Source organism: Engraulis encrasicolus, chromosome 6 (assembly GCF_034702125.1).
Source record: "Engraulis encrasicolus isolate BLACKSEA-1 chromosome 6, IST_EnEncr_1.0, whole genome shotgun sequence".
Lineage (NCBI taxonomy): Eukaryota > Metazoa > Chordata > Actinopteri > Clupeiformes > Engraulidae > Engraulis > Engraulis encrasicolus.
This window is the reverse complement of record NC_085862.1, coordinates 56215970-56231569: the sequence shown is the minus strand read 5'-3', so window position 1 is coordinate 56231569 and position 15600 is coordinate 56215970. Positions and strand designations below refer to the sequence as shown.

General features: G+C 47.2%; 1 protein-coding gene across 2 annotated transcripts in view; it reads left to right on the top strand.

Moving 5' to 3' along the window:
* farp2 (FERM, RhoGEF and pleckstrin domain protein 2) overlaps positions 1 to 15600 on the top strand; it is an 85218-nt gene that overhangs the window by 63348 nt on the left and 6270 nt on the right. The window contains exons 14-24 of one of the 2 annotated variants that reach the window (XM_063202009.1): positions 3002 to 3189; positions 3755 to 3844; positions 4268 to 4401; positions 4853 to 4934; positions 5919 to 6156; positions 8163 to 8293; positions 8642 to 8710; positions 8965 to 9054; positions 12994 to 13076; positions 13460 to 13578; positions 13987 to 14150. In XM_063202009.1, the coding sequence (XP_063058079.1) occupies positions 3002 to 3189; positions 3755 to 3844; positions 4268 to 4401; positions 4853 to 4934; positions 5919 to 6156; positions 8163 to 8293; positions 8642 to 8710; positions 8965 to 9054; positions 12994 to 13076; positions 13460 to 13578; positions 13987 to 14150 (1388 nt within the window). The remainder of the gene's footprint in view (positions 1 to 3001; positions 3190 to 3754; positions 3845 to 4267; positions 4402 to 4852; positions 4935 to 5918; positions 6157 to 8162; positions 8294 to 8641; positions 8711 to 8964; positions 9055 to 12993; positions 13077 to 13459; positions 13579 to 13986; positions 14151 to 15600) is intronic. The other variant, XM_063202010.1, reaches the window with a different exon arrangement.

The window sequence follows — 15600 nt, the reverse complement described above, 5'->3', positions numbered from 1 at the left end:
AAAGTCAAGCAGGGACAACGAGCAGCACTGTCTGCAGAGCTCACATGGTGAAGAGATGTATGGAGACCAATTTAACTAAGGTGCTGTTTCCACATAGCTGGATATTTTTATATGTGTATATATTTTTTTCCTGGTTGCATTGGTTTTGTATTGGTTTTGGCCTTCTGTTTCCACGTAGCAGATATTTAAAATCCAGGTATAAAAAGCAGGAGAAAAAAATATCCTATTTATGGGGCTGAAATGCATTGGTTACAATGGGGGATTTATTTTTATCCACATGTTGCGTTTACACCTAAACAGGAGAAAAAAATACCCTGCTAAAAAATCCTGCTACGTGGAAACGGCACCTAAGCGGAACAATTTCCTTTTATTACATGGATGTGGAAATGGATGCCACCACGAGTGTTTGATTGAGAATTTGCCAAAGCAGCAATGGACGGATTGAAACCTCCTTGTAGCTCTCCTGCACTGGAGCGATTAAGAAAGCCTTGTATCTGCTGGCATATGATGTCATGCTCCTGCTCTCCTGTCGCCTGTGCGCCTTCCCAAAGACTTGTACACAAGGGTGAGCCGAGACCATTTCATTTGTTAAGCTTTACATTGATGCTGCTTGTCAGAAGTTTGATTGTAATTATTAAGTGGGCTTTGTGTTCAACATGGGCTGTCAAAACACATGCACACACTCTCTCACTCTCACGCACACTCACTCACTCACATCAGTTGTCCCAGTACATAAATCAACGTTGCGGCAGCATTGGGAACATGTCACCTCCACCACCACTGTCATGGCACTGTCACCTCCCCCTTCATACACATACATACATACACACTATACTCATGAACGGCGTGACGTTGTCCATGTGCGTTACGCCCATTTGTGAGGGAAAACAGGCAATGCAAGTCAATTGGTGGTGTTGGGGTTTAATAAACGAAACATAAGGACCTGTAGATACGCGTTGTTCATGCGCAACATGCAGAAAACGTGTTGTGTTGCTGGCTGTTCAAATAATATTGCCAAACAGCTGTGACTGAAGCATGTACTGTGTTCATTTAGGTTAGCCGATGTAGCATGTAAGTTGATGAGACATTCGGTTTGTTTTCACCCATAAAGGGGCGTAACGCACATTGAGGAGCAAAGTACCTGGATGGCCGTTCATGCCTATCCCTAGTGCCGCTTTACCACTCCTCCTCTCCTACCCACCCTTCTCTACACACACACACACACACACACACACACACACACACACACACACACACACACACACACACACACACACACACACACACACCACCCACCACCCAAACCGTCATCTCTTGCCCCCACATCCCCCAGCGCTTGCGAGCCTGTAGTCTGTGTGAGCGTGAAATGCACTGTGAAGGCATCATGTCTGTCTGAGTGCACATGCTAAGCCCCCTGAGCTTGTTTCTGTCATAATATTGAAGGAAGTTGTCAAATATTGGAGCTACACAGACCGGTGGATTATGGGCCGGGTTGTGGAAGTGGGTGGTTGTGGGGGCTGGGTATGGCATCATAAAGGGTTCTGGTTGGTGGTGGGGAGATGAGGGGGTTCTGCTCTTGGGGAAATTGATTGGAGGGTTCTGGTGGTGGGGAGGTTGGAGGTTCTGTTGTCGGTGGTGGGAGCTTCTGGTGTGGGGTTCTGGTAACGGGGGCAGTGGAAGTTTCTGGTGCTTGTGAGACATGACCATCTCAAAACCTCCCAGAGAGCAATCCACCCAAAGAGTGTTTAGCTCAATCAATGGCTATTTACCAACATTTTTTTCATCAATGGATTATGGGTGTTTGTCAAATGCCTTTGATGTTACCTCTGTCTCTCTACCTCTCTGTTTTGATTATTTATACTCTTCCTCTCTTGGTAATTTGTTACCTGACTTTCTGGTATCGAATGGGTTCTTTTGTGTCATGACTTCTGGGATTGGCCACTCTGGCCTTATTTGGGCTTGATTTATCTGGGTTTGCATGGTCTCAATTTGGGAAATCGGGGTTTGGCTAATCTCCACCCCTTTTCCTGAGCAAGCCAGTATTTTGAGGCTTTTAACAGGTTTTGCACAGACACAGCCTTCAGGACCTGTGGATCGCTGCCCTGCAGTCTTCAACTCTACCCTGCATCCATAATTGGATCTCAGCTCCTCAACCCGGCAGCACCCACGTCTCCGGACCTCTGCCCTGTGGCCTTCCGGAGGACTTCCCCACCTCTATGCTAAGAGTTGTTAGATCTACACTGCAATCATGCTCAGGGGTCTCTGGATCATTCTCTCCACTCGCTCTCTACTGTACCATGTGCCCAGACATGGATGTCTGCACCTTTTCCTCATAACCCATGCAGGCAGTGCTGTGATTGCTGTGGCCTTTTCTTTCCTGTATGATGGGTAAACATTGCGCTCCGTACAGTGCCCTGGGCTTACATGCTGCAGAGGAGCGCCATTAAATCCTCTTTGAGGAATCGCTGAAATGCCCCCCTTCGCCTCACCTCCACTGCACCTTATCCCCCAACCCCACTCACTGCTCCTATGGTTTATAATGCTTGACATGTATAGTGTGTTTCATGTTTAATGTTGTTTGATGTTGTGAAGTGTATAGAACATTACTTGGAAGCAGAGGTCATTGTTTTGATGGATTTGAAACACGCAAACTTTAGCCATTTAATTATTGCCATTTTAGGTCTGAGGGTTTGTGCGTGTGTGTGTTTTGTGTTTGATCATGACTCAATGTGTACACAATGTGTACTTTCATCCTCTCTTAGCATGTTTCTTGATGTTGTACTTTTCCATTCCCTGTCTCTTTCCACCTCTTTGCATCTCTCTCTTTCTCTTTCTCCTCTTTCTCTTTCTCTTTTTCTCTGTCTCTCTGTTTCTGTCTCTGTCTCTGTCTCTGTCTCTCTCTCTCTCTCTCTCTCTCTCTCTCTCTCTCTCTCTCTCTCTCTCGCTCGCTCGCTCGCTCGCTCGCTCGCTCTCGCGCTCGCTCTCGCTTTCTCTCTCTCAGGTTCTGCTGTGACGGACAGTCCCCAGTTGTCCCCGTTCAGCTCGTCTGGTCCAATGTGCATGTCCCCGTCCTTCCAGATGTCCACCCTGAGCCTGCCAGGCCAGGGGCCCTCCCCGCTGCAGAGCCCCGTGCTGGGGGACGGAGGAGGCAGGACAGGCCTGGAGGAGGATGAGGACGGCAGGAGGAAGGTAGGGACACTAACAGACACACACAACGGACATATACACACAGTTAGTGAAGGGAGTAGAGTTGCCCTGGACCTCTGGGCAACCAAGCTGGGGCTCTGAATACCACACCAAAGTGCCAAGCTCCGGCTCCACGGTCACAAAACACATCATTAAATCTCACTTATCCACCTTGTGACCTGCTGTAGGTCTATGCTACTTTTGCTCTCTCTCTCTCTCTCTCACGCTCTCTCTCTCTCTCTCTCTCTCTCTCTCTCTCTCTCTCTCTCTCTCTCTCTCTCTCTCTCTCTCTCTCTCTCTCTCTCTCTCTCTCTCTCTCTCTCTCTCTCTCTCTCTGTTAACAGTATAGGATTATAGGGCTGCATGTCAATCCTGATGAGGCCTACTTCATCTGTGTGTATACTAAATTGTGGATGGGATTATGCTGATGCGGATGTCAACTCCCCAGACATATTCAACTCTGAAACCTGTGTGTGTGAATGTAATAAAGGGGCTTTTGCGTATTTCCTCCCCTGTCTGCAGAAGTCTGACTCATTACGTCCACTGTGTGTGTGTTTGCCCTCCACAGCGCTACCCCACTGATAAGGCCTACTTCATAGCCAAAGAGATCCTGACAACGGAGAGAACCTACCTGAAGGACCTGGAGGTCATCACCGTGGTGAGTGTGGAAAAGTGTGTGTGTGTCTGTGTGTGTCTGTCTGTGTCTGTGTTGTACACAAGAGTCTTGTGGCCTGTATTTTGTGCGTGTGCGTGTCTCCTCTTGGTTGATGTGTTGTCGGCTTTGCGGTTGTATCCTAATGGTTCGTGTGAGTGTCTGTCCTCTTAGTTGACATGTTCTCAGCTCTGGTGTGTGTGTGTGTGTGTGTGTGTGTGTGTGTGTGTGTGTGTGTGTGTGTGTGTGTGTGTGTGTGTGTGTGTGTGTGTGTGGTGTGTGTGGTGTGTGTGGTGTGTGTTGTGTGTGTGTCCGTCCACTTCGTTGACAAGTTTTCTGCTCTGTTGTGCCCCATTTGTGTGTGCGTGGGTTGGTGTGTGTGTCCTCTTTGTTGATGTGTCCTCTGCTCTGCTGCTGTATGTATCCCAGTGGTTCCGCAGTGCGGTGATTAAGGAGAATGCCATGCCAGATGGCCTGATGACGCTGCTCTTCTCCAATATCGACCCCATATACGAGTTCCACAGACGCTTCCTCAAAGAGGTGGACCAGAGGCTGGCTCTCTGGTAAGAGAAGAAACACAGCACAAGCCTACTCTCTTGTACAAACACCCAGCACTGATAGACCATGCCACCACTCAAGATAAACCCACCCTATACCAGAGGCTGGCATGGTATTTCTGACAGAGGCTGGCATGACATTTCTGATAGAAGAGTATCTATCTGGGTCAAAGACGTCCAAAAAGGAACTGTCATTCAGTGTAACGGATACCTTCTGTTGACTGTAACTGTAAGAAACATGATTTTTAAATTGTTTCAATTGAATGGATGACAGCCGAGGCTTTCATGAATTCACTGGAAAAAAATAAAATAGAAAGAGTCATGTTTCTTACAGTTACAGTCAGCAGAAGGTATCCATTACACTGAATGACAATTCCTTTTTGGACGTCTTTGACCCATCTACTATTAAGTGGTTGTGTGAAGAGTCTGTCTCGACATTGTGTGTGTTCATGTCCAGGGAGGGCCGCTCTAATGCCCATGTGAAGGGAGACTACCAGCGCATTGGAGACGTCATGCTGAGGAATATGAGCGCCCTCAAGGTGAGAACTTTAACTCAATAAATGCCATTTTCAAATCATACAATTCAACAGTGGCAAAGCATTTTGGATGTTTTTGCAAGACCCACAGAAAATGTAAGCAATAAGCCACGAGAGGCTGTGGGTTGTGCCAGATTTATAATGGATATGGGGAGTGGGGCACAACGCAAAGTCAACTTGCAGATCCCAATCTTCTGTCAACAGGGGGTGGATTGTGCCTCTTTCCAGTCTTTCAATGACATCTGTAGCCGCCCATGGCAGTCAGTGAGTTATTAATATACAGTCTGTCTGGCCTTGACCGTGGCTGAAACCGCTAAGGCACCGTATGGTAAAGCCAGGGACCTGGGGTCCATTCTGTCCAGAGGTCTTTACCTGATAACTGCCCCCACCCCTGTCTCTCTCCTGCTCATTTCCTGTCACTCTCTCTCTGACTGTCCTCTCCGAATTAAGCATTGAAAGCCCCTTAAAAATATCCATTAGGCCCTTAAGCCCTGAGGCCCAATGTCTAAGTATGAGCAGGTGCTGACTGAATGGCGCCCAGCCTTATGATGAGGATGCTGCATAATTATAATTGTTATTCAATAACGGCGCTAGTTTTCAGAAGCTTGACAAGGTGCTGACTGTGCCCAGTCTGACGTATTAAAATAACTGTTTTGATCATGATATCGTCTCGGCAGTTTGTGAGATGCCTCCAGAAGCAGGATGAGATTAGAGAATAATGAGGGGAGTAGGAGGATAGTAATTATCTCCTTTTGAACTACCTCCAGAAGCAAGATGAGGTTTTGGCAAAAAGAAAAATGAACGCTCAAATCTTTTCACCAGATAGAAGGGGTGCATCTGGATATTTCATTTAAGGCCTCATAGTAGGACAGACTAAATCCAAAGCACTCAAGATGAGCTTTTGACTGAGCCTGAGAATGACCTGATAATGATGATTCTTGTAATTATAAGTCGTACGTATTTAATTACGATTACATTCGTCTTTAGGAGTTTGTGAGCTACCTCCAGAAGCATGACGAGGTGCTGACGGAGCTGGAGAAGGCGTCTAAGCGTCTGAAGAAGCTGGAGGCGGTCTACAAGGAGTTTGAGCTGCAGAAGGTCTGCTACCTGCCCCTCAACACCTTCCTCCTCAAGCCCATCCAGAGACTCATGCACTACAAACTCATCCTGGAGAGGCTCTGCAAACACTACACGCACGAACACAGAGACCTGCTGGACTGCCAGGGTAAGAACTTTAATTCAATTTATTTGTTTAGGGGGAAAGCCCCTTGAGATAGGATATCTCATTTTCGAGGGGGTCCCCAGGACCTTGCAGAGGATGAGGGTTAGAGGGAAGAAGAGGGAGAGTTCGTTGGAGAGTTAGAGGTTGGAGAGTTCGAGGCTAGTGGGTGAGTGGGTTGTGGGGCGGGGAGTTGGTTGCGATTGAGGAGGGGATGGGGTCACAGATTTTAGAGCTTTGGTCAAGTTAGGGGGTTACAGGTTCGGCGGTGGATGTGCTGTCGTGTTGGTCAAGGTGTGGGGGCTTGACTTTGGTGAGCAATGGGTTGAGACTCGTGCACTAAACACTACACACCTGCTGGACTGCAAGGGTAAGAGAAGGCAGAGGGCAAAGGTTAGGGTTTAGGGCTCATCCTTACACACCTGGGCAGCATGACCGCCACAACACAGGGGTCACATCAGTCAGAGCAAGGCAGCCAAAGGTCAGATGGTTCGCGTAAGCCGTGAGGCACACAGTGGTCAGACTCGGACTGCCCTGCCTGCCGTCATAGGCCAGCAATGTTTGGGTGGGTGGATGACGTGTTTATTTGGGTGGTTGTTCGTTGTTGGGTTTGTTTTTTGGGCCGTAAAGTTGTTGTGGGTATGTGCATGTTTGTGGTGTGGATTAGGCAGACAGTAAGCTTATTCGAGATACTGCAACGGCTACATGCGTATTTAGACAGCAATGCATTCTGGCTCAAAAAAGTTGCATGACGGTTAGATTTCCTGTCAAACTTCAACATTTCGGTGATGTTGCGTCGACAAGGTGACATGTCACATGGTGTCAAACTATCGCGGGATGAAGGCGACTGCAGTCAGGTCTTGCAACCTCTGCAGTTGCTTATCCCCTTCAACGCTCGTCTGCAGACCGCCTCCGAGGTCACGCGCCCACGAACTGGTTGGTCAACAACTCACTCACGCGTGTATAGGAGTCTTGTCTCACACCTCTACACCTCTACACCTCTACACCTCTACACAAGTTTGCGCAGGTCCCCACTTCAGCTCCTCCTCGCTGCCTGTCCCCCCACTCCTCACACGTGGTGTGTTAGTAGAGCAAACTGGTGCGAGCTCATCGTCTTGTTCATATTTGTGGCCGGCTTTAAATGCGCTGCATTTAATAACACCCACATCGTGACAACAAGTTCTCCCTCACATGATTTGTCTACATCGATCGACAAAAATCGAAGTCGTATGAGCCTACTGACATTTTGTTGTGCGTGCGTGCGTGCGTGGGTGTGCGTTTGCGTGCGTTTTAGGATTGTGGAGGGTGTGATTTATTGGTGTTTAAAGTGGTGAGGTTGCGGTTTACGTGGTGAAGTGTTGCACTTCTGTTAATAGACGTGTTTGTATGTGTGTGGTGGGGGGTGGGGGAGTACGTACAGGCAGACTGTTGATGAAGGGTATATGTAACCCCTACTCCTAAAAGTGTGTGTGCGTGCGTGCGTGCGTGTGTGTGTTTACTACTGTAGCACCCTTTAAATAGTAACAAACAGTAGACGTGAAGTCACCCAGCTAATTCAGTAGCGTGTATGTGTGCAAGAGTGCACGAGAAGGGAGACTGTGTGCTTTCTCCATGTTTGGTGTCAACAAGTGTGGGATTTTGTGTATGCAATGCATGTGTGAATATTTCAGCTTGAAAATAGACATGTGTATGCAAGCCTGAGCATGTCTGCCTCTATGTCTGTCCTTACCGTGTGTGTGTGTGTGTGTGTGCGTGTGCACGTCTTCTCTTTGTCTATTTTTTGTGTTCTGGGTGTGCTGCAAAGACTCTTGTGTTTATATGTGCACAGCAGTCTGATCCATCTAAATAACGTGTGTGTGTGTGTGTGTGTGTGTGTGTGTGTGCGCGTGCGCGTGCGTGCGTGTGATGTGGAACCAACTGAGAGCAGTTCAGGGCTCGACAGTGGCGGCAGCCTGTGTGTGTGTTTGCCATGTTCTCATGTTTGCATGTTCTCCTGTGTTGATGTTCTCCAGAGGCCCTGAAGGAGGTGGCTGAGATCGTGACCCAGCTGCAGAGCAGTCTGATCCGGCTGGAGAACTTCCAAAAACTGACTGAGCTACAGCGAGACCTCATCGGCATTGAGAACCTCACCGCACCCGGCAGGGTACGTGTGTGTGCGCGCACAGACACACAGACACACAGACACACAGACACACAGACACACAGACACACAGACACACAGACACACAGACACACAGACACAGAGACAGACACAGAGACAGAGACAGACACAGAGACAGAGACAGACACAGAGACAGACACAGAGACAGACACAGAGACAGAGACAGAGACAGAGACAGAGACAGACACACAGACCTCATTGGCATTGAGAATGTCATTGCCTCATGAACTGAAAAATGCTCACACAAAACATCATATACTCCAGCTATATTGCTGCTGTTTGTATGTACTAAGTCATGAAGTGTGTGTATGTGTGTGTTGTCTCTCCCAGGAGTTCATTCGTGAGGGCTGCCTGTACAAACTCACCAAGAAGGGACTTCAGCAGAGGATGTTCTTCCTGGTAAGTTATACGCATGAAAGTACTGTAAATTACCCTAGATAATACTGTTAAAACATCACACAATAAAGTACTTTAAATGAGGAATTAATACTGTTAATACATCACATAATATATGACCGTAAATAATAAGTAGTTTACACAGTTGATTAAACTTGTGATCGACACTAAAGTTCTATAATGTACAAGTAAGGTAATAGAAGCACGAGGTACAGAAGACTACATTCTTCTTTTTTTCTCCTTCCTTCTCTCCCCAGTTCTCCGACATGCTCCTCTACACCAGCAAGGGCGTCACGGCAACCAACCAGTTCAAAGTTCACGGGCAGCTACCGCTGCACGGCATGATCGTGAGTATCTGGAGGGAAGTGAATACAGGGAAATTAGCACCTGCACATTACTGAAAAGAATGCATTGATTACCAAAATATTTTAAAAATCTGTTTCGCACTAGTGTGATATGGATGGGGTGTTACTTCAAATATAAATAACTGTGGTAGCATCTGTCTACTGTGTGTCTGCTTAATGGGTGGGATGGTATTTTACTCTGGGGAAAATAGCCCATCTGTTTTATAAAGCAATTTCCATGGCACTCAAAGATGCTTACAGTGTGATAGGGGGCCAAATGTCAACCAACAACCAAGGCCGCATGACCGACCAAATATGTAAGGCCAAACATGCATCATCATCATCATCATCATCATCACTCAACAGCCTGAGCACACAGCACACAAGAGGCCAAATATGTGTCAACAAGGTGATGTAATATGCGGCAACACTGTCCGAGGCCACATATGCATCAAGACCATTGGAGGCCACACACAGTATACAATGCAATACAACACAATACAACATGTAGGTATTTATATAGTGCAGTATCACAACTGTTGCACTCAAAGCGTTTTCAAAATACACATACACACACACATTCCCACATTCACACACCAGCTCTGGAGGCTGCCACAAGGCGCCAATTTCGCATCAACACTGTCCGAGGCCAAATGTACATCAACACCATCCGAGTCCACATACTGTATGCCTCAAGACACTGAGGCCAAATGTGCATCGTCGCCAAGCCGAGAGCGCAGACACACCTGCTGGTTTGGCTTGGGGTCTGGGGATTCCAGAGGGGAGGGAAGTGTGAGTGTGGAAGCGTGTGTGGAGGTGTGTGTGTGTGTGCGCGCGCGTGTGTGTGTGTGTGTGTGTGTGTGTGTGTGTGTGTGTGTGTGTGTGTGTGTGTGTGTGTGTGTGTGTGTGTGTGTGTGTGTGTGTGTGTGTGTGTGTGTGTGTGTGTGTGTGTGTGTGTGTGTGTGTGTGTGTGTGTGTGTGTAGAGGTGTGATGGCACTGTGTGTTGGTTGAAGAGGGCGCCCTCTGTTGGTGGCTGGTGTCCTAATGCAAGTGTGTGTGTGTGTGTGTTTGGTGTCTTCTGTTCGCCTCTAATGCAGCTCATTGTGCTGGACGCTCCGGTGAGTAGCCACACAGAAGCAGACCCTGACCCAGACTATCCCCTATAACCAACCCCAACCCCCAGACTATTCCCTACAACCCCCAACCCTAGACTATTCCCTACAACCCCCAACCCTAGACTATTCCCTACAACCAAAGAGAATTAGAAATTCTTTCCTCTCTGCCACAACCCCCATCCCCATCCCCATCTCCATCTCCATCTCCATCCCCACATGTGCAAACACACCAGACCTCAACATCATCCAAACTACCTCCTGAACCCACTTGCAAAAAAATTACTCCACCACACACACACACAGTCCTCAAAGCCTAGAACACGCTCTACAGACGACATCATTGTTGATAACACTAGTTTGAATTCCCTTTCTTTCTTTCTTTCTTTCTTTCTTTCTTTCTTTCTTTCTTTCTTTCTTTCTTTCTTTCTTTCTTTCTTTCTTTCTTTCTTTCTTTCTTTCTTTCTTTCTTTCTGTCTTTCTTTCTTTCTGTCTTTCTTTCTTTCTTTCACTCTTTCTTTCTTTCACTCTTTCTTTCACTCTTTCACTCTTTCTTTCACTCTTTCTTTCTTTTACTCTTACGCTTTCACTCGATCTCTCTTCTCCCTTGTATGAGCATTAGTTCCCATTTGCAAGCTGACGTGGAGCCTGTAGAGAGGGGTGTGTGTGTACTGAGAGAGGGGTGTGTTTGTGTGTGTGTGTAGCATATGTATGTTTTGAGAGCTACAGTGTACATGTGTATGTATAGCAGCAGCCTATTAGAGGTCTTGGCACACAGGCATCCCTATAATCTGCCCTGCCTCTCTCCTCTCTCTCTCCTCCTCTCTCTCTCTCTCTCTCTCTCTCTCTCTCTCTCTCTCTCTCTCTCTCCTCTCTCTCTCATCCTCTCTCTCTCCTCCTCTCTCTCTCATTCTCCTGTCCCTTCCTCTGCCCTCTCTCTCCTCTCTTCTACCCTCTTCTTTCCTCTCTTCTACCCTCTTCTTTCCTCTCTTTTTACCTGTCATCGCCTCTCCTCCTCCCATAGTCTCTCATTTCACTCCTCTCCTCTCCTCTTTCTCCTCTCCTCTGTCTCCTCTCCTCTCCTCTGTCTCCTCCCCTCATCACCTGCAAGGTTGCTGCTGCTGCTGCTCCCTCTTGCTCTTCATGCCCTCTCCTCCCCACTCTGCTCCACTCCCCTCTATACCACCTTAATGTCTTCATGCCCTCTCCACCCTCCGCCTCAGCCCTCCTCAATGCCCTTAAACGCTGTCTAAACTACAGCGCACTGCAAAACAAAACAATATGTATTCATATCAGACACAACACTTGCACATAAACTCTACACTTATGCCTACCTTCCATTCTCCCCACTCACTCTTCATGTCCTATTATTTTACACTCTGTTAATAGTGGGAGTCTCACCCTCTCTCTGAGCAAAGCATATCTCAAGAAGTGTGTCTATGTCAAGAAATAGTTTAAAGAGATGTTACGTATGGGACACATTACACTCTCACATTAGCACTTAGCTGGCGCTTTTATCCAAGTTATTAAACAGGGTACTGGTTACAGTCTGTGGAGGATTATGGGGTTAGGTGCCTTGCTCAAGGGCACTTCAGCCATAGATGGACGTGCAGGGAGAAGTAAGGGGGGTATCTGAACCTGCAACCCTCTGATCTTAAGACCAGCGCCCTAATCATTAGGCCATGACACGACCACCATGCACTCGCAAAACTGAGTGTTAGGGGCAAAAACCAGTAGAAGAGGTGGTGATGGGATAGAGCCTGAATTCTGAAGTCTGAATTGAACACACATCTTGTATGGACTCACACACTCCTCCATTACTGTTTTCCTTTCCCAGTTTACTGTACACGCAAATGTGTTGTGTACATAAGTGGTTGTTTCATATATGTGTGTGTGAATTAGAATGTGTTGAGTGCCTTGCATTGACGTATACGTACTAACTTGGGACCCTAATATTATATTTCAAAGAGAAGTAACCGCCCATGGCGTTTCCCATTCATCTCTACGGGATACTTGAAACTATGCATATTCTTTAGAATTCTTGCCCAGTTTACCCTGTTTCGTTCCCTTCCTTTTCAAACAATCCAAATATGTTTTTTTGTGCTGAGTCTTTATTTTTTAGGGTCATTAAATTGTTTAAATTGCCAATTAGAATATGTAGTTGGTTTGATTGACTGTTACATTTCTTTTTTAGAATTCTGTTACTAATACTAGAGTACTAGAATTTTGAGTCGAAGTATACACATCAATGATGCCTTGTGTTAAAGGGGTATGCCACTATTTTGGGGCTTAATACAGTTAAAATCGTTGGCTGGGGTTTATAAAGGTGGTAAAGTGTCTTATTTTTCATGTAAGCCGTTGCCTTGCTTTAAGACAAGTTAAAAGAGGGAGCATGTGGCTAAGCTAGTGAAAGTCAATGGATCCGTGTAGCATACTACAACGCTACACGGATCCATTGACTTTCACTAGCTTAGCGACAAATCCCCTTTTTTAACTTGTTTTAAAGCAAGACAACGCTTAACATGAAAAATAAGACACTTTACCACCTTTATAAACCCCAGCCAACGATTTTAACTGTATTAAGCCCCGAAATAGTGGCATACCCCTTTAAGGTGGTCTGTGTATGTGTGTGTGTGTGTGTGTGTGTGTGTGTGTGTGTGTGTGTGTGTGTGTGTGTGTGTGTGTGTGTGTGTGTGTGTGTGTGTGTGTGTGTGTGTGTGTGTGTGTGTGTGTGTGTGTGTGTGTGTGTGTGTGTGTGTGTGTGTGTGTGTGTGTGTGTGTGTGACCTATGAGTAACTGTGTGTGTGTCTGTGTGCATCTTCTCTATAGGTGGAGGAGAGTGAGAATGAGTGGTCAGTGCCCCACTGCTTCACCATCTACTCAGCACAGAGGACCATCGTAGTGGCAGCCAGGTCAGACACACACACACACCACACACACACACACACACACACACACACACACACAGGCATGGAAGTGAAAAAGCACATTCAAAAACAGTTGTTCAAGAGCACCTGTCTTGTTCTCAGCTTCTTGTGTATACTGTACCTAAACTACCTGTAAATGATCCCACAACGTTTGGATTGATGTCTTCATGTGTGTCAAAGGAGTAAGTTAAAATCTAAACATCCAAAACCTCTGACTTGAGAGCAGGACAACCGAATTAAAAGATTTTAAAAAATCTAAAAAGTCTGCTTCAATCAGGATTTTTCTCCTCCAAATTCCTTTATTTTGGGTGAAAATGCAGGCTTCAAAGTTGACTTTTGTCTTTTTTTGTCTTCATGTGTGTCTCTAGCTCCAAGGTGGAGATGAGTAAGTGGATAGAGGACCTGAACATGGCTATAGATATGGCCAAGAAGACCCAGGACAAGTCAGACCTAGTCCTGGACCCGGCACTATCCGACCGCTCCAACAGTAAGAGACCCGTACACGGATAATCTACATTCGTGTTTGCGTGCAATTAATTAGGTAGTGATGACGAGTCTTGTTGAAGATGAACTGTGTGGGTGCTTAACCAGGTTGTGCATGTATTGCATGTATGTATACGGTTTGTAGAAGGTAAATGATAAAGCAACCTTTTTTGGTCATATATGCGTCATATGTTATTATACCATTGTTGTTGACCCTTCCAGGGGCCATTAACCCGCACAGAACTCTAGGAAACTCCTGTGGGCCAAGCGTCTCCTGTTTTTTTTCCTGTGAAGCAGCCTTGATTCCCAACACTCGACACCCCCCATCGCCCACCTACCTGTAGCCTGTAGTGTCCTCTTAACCTCTCCTCGTCCCACTCCCTTCCTCCCCCCCCAACCCCGCTCCTTTTAGGGTCGTCTGACGAGGTGTCACTGGAACAGGAGTCTGAGGATGAGATGAGCTCTTCTCGCTCCTCATTGGACAAACAGCATCATCACCGTGCCAACACCACCATGCACGTCTGCTGGCACCGCAACACTTCAGTGTCCATGTCTGACCACAGCCTGGCCGTGGAGGTAGCCCTAACCACATAGCTGCCTCCCATCTTAGCCCCCTCCCTAAAACTCTCTAACCCCCCCTTACCCACCTCCCTAACCCCCTTACCTTAACCACCCCCCCCCCCCCTTACCTTGCTTTAAACACCTCAGTGTCCATGTCTGACCACAGCCTGGCCGTGGAGGTAGCCCTGACCAAATACCCGCCTCTTACCTTACCCTCCTCCCTAACCCCCCCGCCCTGCCTTTACCTTACACCCCCTCCCTCCCTTTACCTTATGCCTCCCTTACCCTGCTTTGAACACCTCAGTGTCCATGGGCACGTTCGTGATGAAGCAGCGCTGCTTTTGCCAGACAGCACGCATGCTTACTTTGCCAGTTTGATGCATTCTGGTTAGATTCTAAAAAAGTATGCATGCATGCTGCCTAGCAAAAGCAGCACTGCTTCATCAACATCGAGCCCCATGTCTGACCACAGGCTGGTCATGGAGGTAGCCCTGCCCCTTACCCTTCACCCATCCCTTACATCCCCTCCTGGTCTACCCTCCCCTGCCCCACCTTCCTAACCCGAACTTCCTCCCTGCCCTTCTTGCTCCTTTACCTCCTCTGGGCCTTGTCCTCCCCTGGCCAGAGCAGTGCAGTTACCACACACACACGCACACGCACACGCACGCGCGCGCACACACACGCACACACACACACACACACACACACACACACACACACACACACACACACACACACACACACACACAGAGACATGTCAGGTGTACCCACACTTTACAGAAACACATCAGGCGTGTTTTCTCCGCTCCACCCTAGTAAATGAGATGAGGGTCAGGATCAGAGCTGGTTGGTGGTCACTTGACTCATCAGCACAAACACACATACACCTGTGTGTGTTTGTTCAGTTGGTGCATGCCAGCGGTGTTTCGTCGTGTTTTTCCTTCGTCGGCCCTCTGTTCTCCTGGTGCATTCTTGGTACTCATCCTCTCTTTCCCTCCATTCACACTCACTCTTTCTTTTCAGAATCACTTCTTCTTTCCCCTCACTTACGTTCACTCTTTCATTTCAGAATACTTTTCCCCCCCACAAGGGTCACACTAACACTCACTCTCAACTGTTCCATTTCAGAATCCTCTTTTTGTCCCTTCCCCACATTCAAAACTAATATCCTTCCATTTCAGCATCAGCCTGTCGCCGTGGTCCAACCACCACACTAACATTCTTTCACTTTTAGCGTCTCTTCTTCACTGAGGATTGACGGTGTCTCCTTTAATGTCTGCACTGTGGTCCGTCTCTAGGTCGCCCCCTGGTGCTCTGGTATCAGAGTGGAGAGCAGGGGTTTGTGTGTATTTCGTCCTGTAATTTTAGAGTGAGGAGTCTGCACACTTAAAATGCCTGTTTTTCTTTGTATTTTTATTCCACTCCTCGCTCTAAAATTGCTGTCAGCCTTTGTCCTGCACCTTTC